Below are 14785 nucleotides of genomic sequence, written 5' to 3' on the forward strand. Positions count from 1 at the left end.
TTTTTCCTTTTTATTTTTAGTGTGTAGGATTTAGTTGAGGATCACATGGTCCCCTTAGTTGTCCTCTCTTTTTAGTCTTTTGAAGTCTGGAACCATTTCTCTTCCTCTCTTTGTCTTTTATGACCTTGACATTTTGGAATGCCATAAAAGTGATGTCGTGTCCTTACCAGGATATCACACCTGGAAGCACTGATGTCCATCTTCTCCATCACTGGATAATTTTTTTTTTTTTTTTTTTTTAAGTAAACTTTACCCCCAGCCCGGGCTCGAAGTCATGACCGTAAGATCAAGAGTCACATGCTCTACTAACTAAGCCAGCGAGGCACCCCTCAGTGGTGATTTAAAAATTTTTTTTTTTTAACCTTTATTTATTTTTGAGACAGAGACAGAGCATGAACGGGGGAGGGTCAGAGAGAGGGAGACATAGAATCGGAAACAGGCTCCAGGCTCCGAGCTGTCAGCACAGAGCCCGACGCGGGGCTTGAACTCACGGACCGTGAGATCACGACCTGAGCCGAAGTCGGCCGCTTAACCGACTGAGCCACCCAGGTGCCCCAAGTGGTGATTTTAATTTTGGTTACCCAGTCAAGGTGATGTCTTGTTTCTGTTAATCATTTTCCTCTTGTAACTAATAAGCAATCTCTGGGGAGGACTCTTGGAATCAAGCAGCTATCCTGCTCCTCATTAAGCCCACAGCCTCCCAACTAATTTTCATCATGATGATTTCAAAGTGGTGATTTCCCTAGCCTACCACTCCTTTCAGATTTGCTAGTGGCAATGGAGAGATGGAAATAGTAGGGATTCCTGGAAATGCACTTAATCTATAGATTCTGAAACCCTGTGTCTATAGATACCGATTTAGAAAGCTTGGATGTCAGCCAGTGTGGGTGCCTAGAATCGACATATTTAACAAAATTTCCTGATGTGGAAGTAGGTTTGTGAATCACTGGCAAATAGCTAAAATAACCAAACAACATCATGGTATTTCAAGGTCACATTAGAAAAAGATACACCTTTCTTTCCTTCCATGTCTTCATCTTTAAAATGGACATCGTCAGCCAGGTGTATTGAGGTAATAAGTGAGATTTGGATTTGAACTTACTTTCTCTGTAATACTCAAGTTATTATGATTATATTGGCACTATATTTTACATGACATCTGTGAATTTTTCTAAAATCAGGGAGAGGTTAGGGGAGCCGGGGTGGCTCAGTTGGCTGAGCATCCAATTGTTTTTGGTTCAGATCATGATCCCAGAGTCATGGGATCGAGCCCCATGTCAGACTCTGTGTTGAGCACATAACCTGCTTGAGATGGTCTCTCTCTCCCCCTCCGTCCCTCTCTAGTGCTCTCTCTCTCTCTCTCTCTCTCTCCATGAAATGAAATGAAATAAAATAAAAAAAAGAGGGGCGCTTGGGTGGCTCAACTGGTTAAGTGTCCAACTCTTGATTTTGGCTCAGCTCATGATCTCACGGTTTGTGAGATTGAACCCCTTGAACCCCGTGTTGGGCTCTGTGCTGACGGTGGGGAGTCTGCTTGGGATTCTCTCTCTCCCTGTCTTTGTCCTTCCCCATGTGCACACGTGCATGCGTACTTGGCTTACTCAAAATAAACGTTTGAAAAAGAAGTAGTTATTGTTATATGTAATGATGAATCACTAAATTCTACTCCTGAAACTAACATTGCACTGTGCATTAACTAATTAGAATTAAAACTTGAGACACTAAAGGAAAAAATTAAAAAGAGTAGCTATTGTTTTCATTTTTTGTAAATTTTCTTGTTACATTTACATTTTATTAATGAGGTTGTTTAGAATCCTGTAATACTTTAAAAACTTGACCATCTAAATCCTTAGGTTTTTTTTTTTTTTTTTTTTTTTTGGTCAAAGTGAGCATTTTGCTTTTGGGGAAGCTGATTATTTCAATAATTGAATATATTATCTAAAGGGATCCCCTGAGATGTAGACGTTTGGTTTTATTTAGCATAAAATAAGCATGACACCATTATTAAATCGTCTGTACTACATAGTCAAGCTGCCGTAAGGGATTGGAACCATTAGAACACATTAAGATACTTTAATTTTGCTGAAGTTACAGAAACTTCAGTACTTGGGGAGTTACCATTTTTGGGCACATCATATATAACCTTTCTTTGGGGGAGGGAGTAAGTAGTATTTTACTTTGTAGTTTTTTTTTTTTTGAAAGCGGGAATTTAACAAGCCTGAATTGCAACAATTACTTTAGATATACTGTAATTCACTGGTATTTACCAGGTTTTGGAGGTGAGGGGTTGATCAGGATCTTCTCTGAGAACCCCAGAAAAGTTTTGGTCCCTCCATAGAAAATGTACACACACACACATGAGTCCTCAAAATTTTGTGTATCATTTCAAAGGGATTGTGAATTCTTGCTTTAATGGATGCATGGACATTTTTATAGAAAAATTATGAAAAAGAATATGGGTAAGAAGGAATTATCAGTGTCAGATCTGACTCTGAGAAAGCCCAGCAGAGTTAGTGATAAGAACTAAGCAAGGGCAGTAACCGGGAAAGCAGAGCCAGTAACTTTCCGAGGGCCATCTGGCTCTTTGCAGTTTGATTCTTTCTGTTGAACTGCGTGTTTTGCTTCTGTTTTCATTTCCTCTTTTCTCTCCTTTTTCCCACCCAGGGAAGTCTTTGTTCACAGTTTATTGGTTCTAATCACCTGGGGTTTACACTTGGGATTTAGAATCAGACCTAAAGAATAAGCTACACGTATTGTACAGTCTTCCAGTTAGCAATTGCCACTAGAATATGCTTTTAAATTCTTCTAAACGTGGATGTTTAATTTAAACATTGCTATAGTAATTTGATGATAAATGTCTTTAAGGGCATAAAATGTAATATTTGCCTTATTAGCCTATTTATCTTGTCTCTCTAGTGTTTAATGTAATTTTATTTTTATTTGTACATATTTTTTGCAATCATGGCATGTAACTTAATAATAGAAGTTTTGGAACCCTGAGTATTGGTTGCCCCACAGCCATTACCTTGTACTTAAAAATAGTTCTAAACTTCCGATGTTTGTAGACACCTTTGCATTAATACCCTGCCTCTCAAAATAGGGATCCTGGGGGCACCTGGGTGGCTCAGTTGGTTGAGCGTCCGACTTCAGCTCAGGTCACGATCTCATAGCTTGTGAGTTCGAGCCCTGCTTCAGGCTCTGTGCTGACATCTCAGAGCCTGGAGCCTGCTTCAGATTCTGTCTCCTCTCTGTCTGCCTCTCCCCTGCTGGCTTTGTCTCTCTCTATCTCTCTCTCAAAAATAATAAACATTAAAAAAAAATTTTAAAAAAGGGATCCTGCAAAAAAAAAAAAAAAAGATTTCAAAGAAATCTTATACTCTCCCTGTTTGCATTATGGACCCAAAGAAAATAGTCAAATTTGTCGACATTAGTGACTATGTCAGAATTAAAATACTTTTTGATCTAAAAATCTTCTTCTGGGAGCTATGTGGAAAGGAAAAATACGTTTGTCTTAAAACACAAGACTATAGGATAATTCACAATTACTGTTTAATTTTTCTTTTTTTTATAGTAGTATGCATTGTGGAATCTTAAATTTCTGTTATGTAATTCTTTATTTTAAAATCTGCAGAGTGGTGTTTTTTTGTTTTTGTTTTTTGTTTTTTTTTTGGTAAATCCCTTTTTGGCTTCTACCCAGCACTTTCAAATCAAAATTCAGAGCAGGTAGAGAAATGCTTTTAAAATGCATATTTGATGTAGTAAGTGCTATGCTATGCTTCTGAAAGCGCCAGGGTCACAGCTGCATACATGAAAATGCATGGTGACTGCAGGCATTGTTTCCTCACACAGAAAAGGCAATCTGTGTCTATCGCTGAATTTATGATGTAAATCAAATCATAGCTTTTGTGTATTCAGAGATGGAGCAGAAAGGTTGAGGTGACCCAAAGGTTACAAATAACTTTTGCTTTTTTGATTTGCCTACCACAAGACTAATTTTTTTTACTCCCTCTTTTCTATTAAGATTGATGTATTTATACTTGGGGAGGTGAATCTAGTTACATACCTTATTCTGTCATTGCCGCCGCGCTAGTCTAGTGGAACCATGAATTTATCATTCGTTCCTTCCCCCACTCCATTCTGTTAAGATGCGCGTACTGCTCTGTGCTGTTGACAATATTATTAAAGGGTGGGGAGCGCCGAAGTATTAGGTACCAACTCTGCGTGCTTCCTCTGGGCTTTTTTTTCTCTGAACAATGTGGACTTTGAAACCATGTACTAGAGGCACTATGATAAGTTGGTTTTTCAGGATCCGGTGAAAGAGTTTTTAAAAGGTGCTTTGGGGAAAGTGTGTGTGTGTGTGTGTGTGTGTGTGTGTGTGTGTGTTACATTTACTGTAGCCGTGCCTTGGCACCGAAAGGGAAACCTAACAAGACTAAGACCGATCCAGCGTTCAAGCAGCTTTTGCTCTGGTTTAAGATAGAAACCTACCCGCGTGATCATCACAGCAGTACCCCGTTTATGGGGTATTTGGTGTGCTAGGTACTGTGTTAGATGCTTTACTTACAATGGCAGTTAAACATTTATAAATCCTGAGATGGGAAAGTGTCAAAGACTGTACAACAGATGGGTTCATCTGGGGCAGAAACAAAAACCACACAGTGAGGGAGGGAGAGAGAAGAGGCCCTTACAGGCCGGTGAAAGGTGACCAGGTCGCCTGGTTTGTATTGATTTGTAATCTTTAGAAAAACAGTGCTATTCTCTTTTAAGAGGAAGGGAGAATCTATTGGATGTCTCAGGAGTTAGAAAATTCTGACTTAAAAATTTGTACTCCTTCCGGACACAAGCACTTTTCTCTGAAATAAAAAAATCTGGTATGATTTATCTCTTTGAGATTAAAAATGGGAGACCTCTTTTTTGAGGCTTGGATTTTATGAGATGTTGGCCTTAGAGTCCTATAAGCTCGGCCTAGAATTATTAACAGTTGAGAGCCGTCCGTACCGCTTTCTGCCTTGACAGGGTTTGGTTCTACCTCAAGTCTGGAGCAGTGTGAAGGTTAGGGCTTTAATGGGTGGCTTGAGTTCTCTACCTCTAGCACTGGAAGGTACTCAGTCTGATGTCCTCATTTTCCAAATGAAGAAACTTTGCCCAAAAGAGGTTAATTCTCGTGCCTGAAATCCCACGGTTTGTTGCAGAGCCAGAATGTAAATTTGGAGCTCCACCCTTTTAGTTCATTGCTTTTCCCTTTCCTGTCTCCCCTCCCCTCTCCACTCCTAGTCTTTTCCGAGATAGGATTGTGATGATGATATGGACGCACTGCCTGTATGAATGAAAATGATGACCGTGTCCCACGTGGGTGTTTGTTCTTCAGACCATTGTCTGCCACTATTCATTTCACAAGTGATCAGTTTGGTTGTATGGTCAACCCATTTATCATTTTGAATCCATTGTTATAGGCAACTTACGCTTTATAACTTGAGTAGCAGGTTTGGGGATCATTGAAATTTTAAGGCATCACCCAGGTCTTGCTTGGTGTTTTTCTGTACCACATTCTCTTTTTGACCAAAAGTGCTCCTAATGAAGAGCAGAGGTGACTTGTTTAAGTTGCCGATCCTTCCATTTACCTTGACCTTTCTCAGCCGTATGTACTTGAAGGAAGTGGCATGGCTAACGAGCAGTGAATTGAGAGAAAGAAGGAAAAATCGTGAATAATCCACGAATTTAATAATCCTGGAATGCATCAGGAGTGGAGTGAATTATACTTAGCCTTGTGACATTTTCAATGCCCTAATTATAGTATCTTAAATAGGAAAGTAACTATTTTCTATCCTACTCAAATTAGTGTGTATATTATTTAATACCATTTATGTTGGAACCTAATTCTATATTTTGGAAAGGAATACTTTTCCATTAGCTTTCCAGCAGACATTTTTGAGTTTATTTCTACTGTATTGTGTTAACTCTTGTGCTCCAATGTTAAAATTTGATCGGTGTATTTCCATAAGAAATGTGAAATTTTGAGTACGATCGATTGATTTTGGTTCAGCGTAAGGAAGGTGAAGGTGGAATCCTAGTCTTTTGCAGTGGCTCTGGGATGGTACCATGGTTTAATCGGTTTTGTGCCTCTGATAGTGCTTGTCATTTTACGTACTGCAGTGCTTCTTAACCAGGGACAGTTGTGCTCCCCAGGGGACATTTGGTAATGTCTGGAGACATTTTTGATTGCCACAACTATATTGAATGCTATTAGCATCCAGTGGGTAGAGTCCAGGAATGCTTTTAAATATCCTTCAGTGCATTGGACAATCCCCTCCCTCCCCCCCCCCCCCCCCCCCGCCAAGGAATCATCTGACCTCAAGGAGCAGTAGTGCAAAGAGTGGGAAAACTTCATGCATGGCAGTTGCACCATAATATATATTGAATTGCAAAATGCATTCACTCAATTAAGCATAAAGCTTTATATATTTGTATTCACTTACCAATTTGATGATTCACAAGGGAGAATTTAGCTCTTGGCTTCATTATGCTCAAAGTATTAAAACAAAATTTTGGCAATTATAATTGATTTTAGGTTCATTGTATTCAATGGGAAGAGTATAATATTATAATCAAATGTTAATCACTAGTAAGATTCAATGTTCTTATTTTGGGCTTCCCTTCTTCCTCAAGAGAGCTTCTTGGAATCAATATTGCGTATTATTCTCTGCAATATTTGCACTTGGATCTGACATAATCAATTCTGTAGAAAATTTAATTATCCAGATGTCTAAATCAGTAATTAATCTGGATAATCCCTATTCTACTATATTCTACTTCATCTCATCTTTAGTGTAAAAGTCAGAGATACTAAATAGAATTGCTGAATCCAGCGGCTAGCAAGATAAGCCTTCGGCTTCATGCAAAAAGGCTAGAGTGGTTCCTACAATCCCAGTGAAGTAAAAGTTAAATTTTAGTGGTTGGTCCTATGTGCATCATTTCTGATCCTGCTTTAAAATTACTACCTCTTGGGGTGCCTGGGTGGCTCAGTCGGTGAAGCCTCTGACTTTGGCTCAGGTCGAGATCTCACGGTCTGTGAGTTCAAGCTCCGCGTCAGTCTCTGTGCTGACAGCCCGGAGCCTGCTTCGGATTCTTTGTCTCCCTCCCTCCCTCTCTCTCTCTGCCCCTCCCCTGCTCACAGTCTGTCTGTCTGTCTCTCTCTCAAAAATAAACATTAAAAAAAAAAATTAGAATTACTACCTCTTATTTCAATTGACCTGTTTTAATTTGGACAAAACGTAAATAGTAGATAGGAAAAAAAAAAGAAGATAGATAAGTTTTTTGTGGGATGAGGAGTCAGAAGGAGGGGGGGATGACGTATAAGCACGTAAGTGCTCTATGATCCCACACGTATGTGGTAATACACAGTGGTGTGGTAACTTGTTGAATTGTCTTCTTAAATAGTCGTCAATACCACCATTAAATGGAGGACTAATGGATGGTCATATATGATGCTCCTCACTTCAGTATGATGCTTGGCGGGAGAAAAACCCCTACCTAAGATTTGCAGGTTCTCTTCTTTCCTTTGTATTCATGTTCACGAACGTGACCTACTGAACTCCGACTCTTAGAAGTTCGGCCGATCTGACATTCCTAGGAGACTTTCAGGATTGGTAACATTTGTTCATTAATATCTGCGGCACCTAGAGTAGAAGCAATTCTGGATAGGTTTAAGTGCCAAAGAGTTTGGAATTTGGAAGTAGGATTTTGCTATGATTTCTGAGCGCTGGCAGAAAACGTTGGAGCGATCCCTTAGCAATGGCAGTAATCTGATCAGTCAGAAATAGCCTGTGCTTTAACAAACAGGAGGCTGCCAGCGTGTGAAGTTAGTGCATGATAGATTAGGTGAGGTTGATGAGAAAATAGATGGTGTTATAACATGCAGAAACCGTGTTAACGTGCTTAACGTGAGCGTTTTGATGTGACCAGCCTGCCATACTTATCTCTTTAAGAGAGAGAAAAATGAGAACACTTCCTGACTCTTAACCTCCCTCTTCTGTTGTGGTTCCCCACCCCCCCCACCCACCATGTAGTGGTTCTCAGCCCTGGCAACATGTTAGAATTGCTGAAAGAGTTCTTAAAAATTACTAATATATGTGCTCCATTCCTAGCAACCCCAATATAATTGAGGCTTAGGTATTGGTGTTTTTTATTTTCTATTATTTTTTATAATATATATATATATGTATATATTTTGTGAGAGAGAGAGCCTGATTGGGGAGGGCAGAGAGAGAATCGCAAGCAGGCTCCACACCGTCAGCGCAAAGCCTGATTCGGGGCTCAGACTCCTTAACCCGGGAGATCATGACCTGAGCCGAAGTCAGACACTTGACTGACTGAGCCACCCAGGCGCCCCTTGGTGTTTTTAAAAGAGCTCCACAGATGAATCTAACATGCAGCCAGGGTTGAGAAGCCCTGCTTTCTAGCAGGGCACCACAGTTGTCTGGAGGGCTATTTATGAGGTCGGGGCTGGGGCCTGACAATCCATTTACATTTCTAGTAAGTTCCCAGGTGATGTTGATATTGCTGGTAAGGTGACCACCTTTTGAGAATCACCAAGAAGGCAGTCTTAAAAAAAAAAAAAAAGTCATTTGGGTTTAATTGATGGTTTGATGGTGTCTTAAATATTGCTAGAGATATGTTGTAGAGTTAAAATTTGAGATTAAAGAATATTATGTATAGGATTCCTTTTATATGAAACAAGGGTTGCTTTTTTTGTAATAATTTTATTAAAATTTTTTTTTGGAGGAAAAAGCTGTATCAATGATAATTAAAAGCTCTGTATAGTACTTCATAGTTTAAAAAGCTAATGAATTTACTATTTCTAATAGAGTTTTTGAACATTTAAAATAGCCTGTTTGTGGGTTTTCTTTTTAACCTCATTACTTAAGAATCCTTCAGATTTCAGATCTTACATTTTATTTCTTAAAATTTTCTTAAAGTTTATTTATTTTGAGAGAGCAGGGAAGCTGCGGGGAGAGAGAGGGAATTCCAAAGTAGGGCTTGAACTCATGAACTGCAACATCATGACCTGAGCTGAAATCAAGGGTCAGACGCTTAACTGACTGAGCCACCCAGGTGCTGCAGATCTTATGTTTTAGAGTCTCTTTAGATATCTTAAAAAAAAAAAAATTGTTTTTAATGTTTATTTGTTTTTGTGAGAGAGACAGTGTAAGCAGGGGAGGGACAGAGAGAGAGGGAGACACAGAATCTGAAGCAGGCTCTGGGCTCCGAGCTGTCAGCACAGAGCCTGATGCAGGGCTCAACTCACTAAGTGTGAGTTCATGACCTGAGCCGAAGTTGGACGCTTAACTGACTGAGCCACCCAGGTGCCCCAGTCTCTTTAGGTATCTTAATGGATATAGCTCAAACCAAAAATACTCATTCTTGTTCAATAGAAATTTTAAGAATTTTCAGTTTGGACTGTTGGCTTTGAGATGGGAGAAATGTTTTCTTTTTACTTAGCTTAAATATGCTGGAGGGATGGAGCCATACACTGAGAAGAATGGGGACGAGCGGGAACTGAGAGGGAGATAGTGCTTACAAGTTGGGGCAGCGTTAGAGGAAAGGGAACCTTCCAGGTTTGGAAACAGGAGGAGAAGGTGGCCTGGGACTTCGAGGAATGAAGGAAGCAAGGGATGGATATTCAAGAGCTTGCCCAGAGTTCATGTATGGCAGAGTTGATTTTCAAATCTTGGGTCCCTAAGACTCCAGAGTGGATTCTCTTTTCTGCAAAACAGATAAAGGAAAAAAAAAAATGTTCTAATGACCCAGCTCTGCAGCTAATGATCATTTTGTGACAATTAGGAATCCTGGAAAAAAGTTTCTAGAGGGTACTGGCTTTTTGTTGCATTATATTTGAATACTGTGAATTTGTAGTCCTAAAAACGACAGCTTTCCAATGTGACTTTCTGTGCTTTTCAGAAATCGTCCTCAGCCTTTGATCACTGTGCTTGAACATAGACCTGATTGCTGGCCAGTACTTTTGCAGCAGCTGACGGCTTTTTTCCAGCGGTGTCCTGAAAGGTAACGTAAAATAAATGAGGAAGATGGAATGGCATATGCTCATTGTAGAGCTTTTTGTGTGTTTGTTTTTAAAGCTGCTTTATGTTGTTTTCTCTTAAGGAGATGTCTTAGAGTATAGTTTTCCATTTTCTTTTTAAGAGTAAGAGAAAAAAATGTAGATTTAATTGATAGTTGAAATATTGAATGTAAGAAAAGATATTATTAACAAAGTTAATAAGCATTGGTTAGGTAGGAAAGTTGATTAGAAGTATTTGGTAAATGACTATACACAATGCATACAAAAGATAGATTCCCCCCCCACCCCCCCCCCCCCCCCCCCCCGGAAATTGGCTAGTGAGTTCTTTCTCCATTAGAAACCTACCAATTTGGGGGCGCCTGGGTGGCTTAGCTGGTTAAGCATCCAACTTCGGCTCAGGTGATGATCTCATGTTTCGTGGGTTCGAGCCCCACACGAGGCTCGGTGCTGACAGCTTGGAGCTTGGAGCCTGCTTCGGAGTCTGTGTCCCTTTCCCTCTGCCCTCCCCGGCTCACACTCCATCTCTTTCTAAAAAACAAACAAACAGACAAAAGAAAAAAGAAAAAAAAAACAAAAAGGAAGAAGCCTGCCAATTGGGATCAAGTAATGCAGCTACACAGGTTAGTTTAGCTTCACCAGGGCATTCTAATGGTCCTCAGAACCACCCCCCTTTCTTCCATCCATACTGTACTGGCTTATATTATCATCTCATTTGGTTATTGTTGATAATGCTGCTATAAACATTGGGGTGCATGTACCCCTTTGAATCCATATTTTTATATCCTTTGGATAAATACCTAATAACTGCCATTGCTGGATTGTAGGGTAGTTCTATTTTTCACTTCTTGAGGAGGCTCCATGCTGCTTTCCAGAGTGGCTGCACCAGTTTGCATTCCCACCAACAGTGCAAAAGAGATCCTCTTTCTCCGCATCCTCGCCAACATCTGTGGTTGCCTGGGTTGTTGATGTTAGCCATTCTGACAGGTGCAAGTTGGTATCTCATTGTGGTTTTGATTTGTATTTCCCTGATGATGATGAGTGATGTTGAGTATCTTTTCATGATCAACACATTTTTAAAATGAAATTTCTTGCTGTTATTAAATAGATTAGGATATTTTATAAAAGATACTCCTGATGTGCCAAGTTTATTATTAAGCTTGGCTTTAGGTAATCCTTAAGACTACATTTCCAGGGTGCCTGGGTAGCTCAGTTGGTTAAGTTTCAGTCTCTTGGTTTCAGCCCAGGTCTTAATCTCATGGTTTGTGAGATTGAGCCCTGTGTTGGGCTGTGGGCAGGATTACTGACACTATCTCTCTCCCTCTCTCTCTGCCCCTCACCCACTCGTGCTCCCTTGCAAAATAAACTTAAAAAAAAAAGAAAACATTTCTAAATCTTTAGTCAACATGTAATTAATTACCTTTTGGTTATTTTCATTTCAAAGGAGTATTATATTGGGATTTGGAAATAGTTATTTTAATGAAACTTGTCCAGATATTCCTAAGGTAAAAAAAGATTATTAATTAACTTTGGTTTATTCACTGATAAGCTTCTTTTCATTTAAATTCTCAGATCTTAGATTATGCCATCTAGAGCCTTTAGGAAGTTCTAAATTCAGTTTATTTGCCACGAATAATTTCAGTTGTCTCCTTTCTGCTTATACACTATGGGATTTTTCTCTGGAGGAGGAAATTGTAATTCTGGTTGCATTTTTCAACAGTCTATTAGTTTCCTGAGATTTAATTTTAGAGCAAGTTAACTTAGTCACTTAGTACTTAGTAACTTTAGTTGTTGTTTGGAAGGTAATGAAGGAATGTTGGTGATTAATTTACTGAGAAAATCTAGTGATTCACAACTATGGGAAGAAGGCAAAATGTTGTGAAGGCAGCTTGTATTCTAGCTCTTTCTGTCTTAGGAATTGTTGACTGTCTGAGTTCATTTTTAATAGTATGTAGATGTCCTTAAATGACACTATATCTTCATGCTAGATTTTTGTGGGGCATTATTTTATTTTTTATTTTTTATTTTTTTACAGGTATTTATTTTTGAGAGACAGAGCATGAGTGGGGGATGGGCAGAGAGAGGGAGGGAGACACAGAATCTGAAGCAGGCTCCAGGGTCTGAGCTGTCAGCACAGAGCCCGATGTGGGGCTCGAACCCACCAACTGTGAGATCGTGACCTAAGCCGAAGTCAGACAACCGACTGAGCCACCCAGGCACCCCAGGCCATTATTTTCTAATTAAATTCTGCCTTCATTTATAGAAAGCCTGTGTGGTAAGACTTCACCTTCATGGAACTGAGAATTGGATAAATCGTCAACAGTGTCATAGTCTTTAGGCCGGGATACTTTAAGGTTATCTAGTCTTACGTATAATTTCTCAGATGAAGGAGTGAGAAATTCCTTCACATTACTTGCTGAAGGTCAGATGGTTGGTTAGAGATTGAGATGGGCCTAAAGCTTCAGGTTTTTGACTTTCATTCCAAGTTTTTTTCCCACTACTTCCCCCTCTGAACATAAATAGAAAAGACTTGTGTGTAGATACAGGCACAGTTAGCTCCATTTGTAAACATTTTCTGTTTAAATTTTAGAGGGGAGAGAGAGAGCAGTGGAGAGGGAAGTGGGCGAGGGAGAGACCATCTTTTTATTTATTATTTTAACATTTATTTATTTTTGAGAAACAGAGATAGAGCATGAGCAGGGGGAGGGGGCGAGAGAGAGAGGCGGGGAAACACAGACTCCGAAGCAGGCTCTGGGCTCTGAGCTGTTTGCAGACCCCAACGCGGGGCTCGAACTCGTGAACTGCGAGACCATAACCTGAGCCGAAGTTGGATGCTCAACCGACTGAGCCACTCAGGTGCCCCGAGGGACAGAGAATCTTAAGCAGGTTCCATGTTCGGCTGGGAGCCTGACTATGAAGCTCGATCCCATGACCCTGAAATCGTGACCTGAGCTGAAACAAGAGTCAGACACTCAGCTGATTGAGCCACCCATTTGAGTGGGAAGAGCTTAAGAGGTAGAACTTGGCAAATTACCGTAATAATTCCTTATGTGTAATATGAAACGTGAAAATGCAATTATGATATCGGATGCCTACTGATTGTAAGCCTATGACTTAGAGTAAGTGAATCGATTAATTTAGTGATCGCTTTGGAGGCCTAGTATATAGTCATTGGTGATACAGCAGTAAACAGAAATCCATGCTGTCCTTTGGCTTACAGTCTGCCAGGGGATAGAGATGTTAAGTAAATAATGACAAATGAAGTCCTTGTCCTGTTGAAGCACGAAATGGGTATCTGCCCTGGCTAGGTGTGACTCCAGGAGTCATTTGAAAGGAGGGAGCTGCAAAATGATAGGAATTAGCAGAAGAAGGAACACGGAAGGAAGAAAGAGGAGAACGTGAGAGGGAACGGCACGTGAGAAGAAAGCTTAGATAACTTGATTGACACCTGAAAGACACTTAGTGTGGCTCAGTGGAGAGTGGAGAGGTGGGGGGGGGGGGGTGGCAAGAAATGAGGCTGGAAAGACCAGCAGAGGCTAAATTATGGAAGGCTTGCAAATCGGTCTAAATACTTTCTCTTAAGTGGGGGCACACTCTTTTAAGCTGGTTACTAACCTGAGCAAATTTTTATATGTGGAAGGTGCTTCTGGCATTTTAGTGACTTTGGATGTGGAGTTACTGGGATATATAGAAATCTAAATAGATAGGAAAAAATTTGTAAAGCCTTCCTCCTCTTTTCTTTCTTTTTCTTTTTCTTTCTTCATCTTCTTTCTTGTTCTTCTTTCTTGTTCTTCTTTCTTGTTCTTCTTTCTTGTTCTTCTTTCTTGTTCTTCTTTCTTGTTCTTCTTTCTTGTTCTTCTTTCTTGTTCTTTCTTTCTTGTTCTTTCTTTCTTGTTCTTTCTTTCTTGTTCTTTCTTCTTGTTCTTTCTTTCTTGTTCTTTCTTTCTTGTTCTTTCTTTCTTGTTCTTTCTTTCTTCTTCCTCCTTCTTCCTCCTTCTTCCTCCTTCTTCCTCCTTCTTCCTCCTTCTTCCTCCTTCTTCCTCCTTCTTCCTCCTTCTTCCTCCTTCTTCCTCCTTCTTCCTCCTTCTTCCTCCTTCTTCCTCCTTCTTCCTCCTTCTTCCTCCTTCTTCCTCCTTCTTCCTCCTTCTTCCTCCTTCTTCTTCTTTCTTCTTTAAGAGAGAAAGAGAGCGCGAGCATGAGTCGGAGAGCAGGGCAGAGGGAGGTAGGGAGAGAATCTTAAGCAGGTTCCATTCCCATTGTGGAGCCTGATGTGGGGCTCGATCCCACAACCCTGGGATCATGGCCTGAGCCGAAATCAGGAGTTGGACCCTCAACCGATTGAACCACCAAGTGCCCCAAGGCTTCTTCCTTTGAGTGGGAAGAGCTTAAGAGGCAGGACTTGGAAAATTACTTTACTTCTTTCTGCTTTGTTTCTGCCTCTGCGTCATGGCATAATTTCATAGCGTTTTGGTGAAGAAGAAATGAGTTGAAAGGCATAAAGTGCAGTAACTTGCACCGCGTGTGTTAACAATTGGACAAGTAAATGTTAACCGTTGTTATAATCTTGGGATGTCTGTATGGTTTTGTGTTACATATGACTTCACCGGTAGAGTTTTTCCAAAAATGCATGCCTGTGTCATATTCCTGGAGAGTGGATCCTGATGTCTGTAATTCCAAAAAGGTTCTCAGGTTGCTCTTCATCAAAGACTGGTC

General features: G+C 40.2%; 1 protein-coding gene across 4 annotated transcripts in view; it reads left to right on the forward strand.

The window, feature by feature from the left end:
- FOCAD (focadhesin) overlaps positions 1–14785 on the forward strand; it is a 322539-nt gene that overhangs the window by 65035 nt on the left and 242719 nt on the right. For all 4 annotated transcript variants that reach the window (XM_078436754.2, XM_078436756.2, XM_078436757.2 and 1 more), the window contains one exon: positions 9958–10059. In XM_078436754.2, the coding sequence (XP_078292880.2) occupies positions 9958–10059 (102 nt within the window). The remainder of the gene's footprint in view (positions 1–9957; positions 10060–14785) is intronic.

This window comes from Panthera onca, chromosome D4, assembly GCF_046562875.1.
Source record: "Panthera onca isolate mPanOnc1 chromosome D4, mPanOnc1 haplotype 2, whole genome shotgun sequence".
Lineage (NCBI taxonomy): Eukaryota > Metazoa > Chordata > Mammalia > Carnivora > Felidae > Panthera > Panthera onca.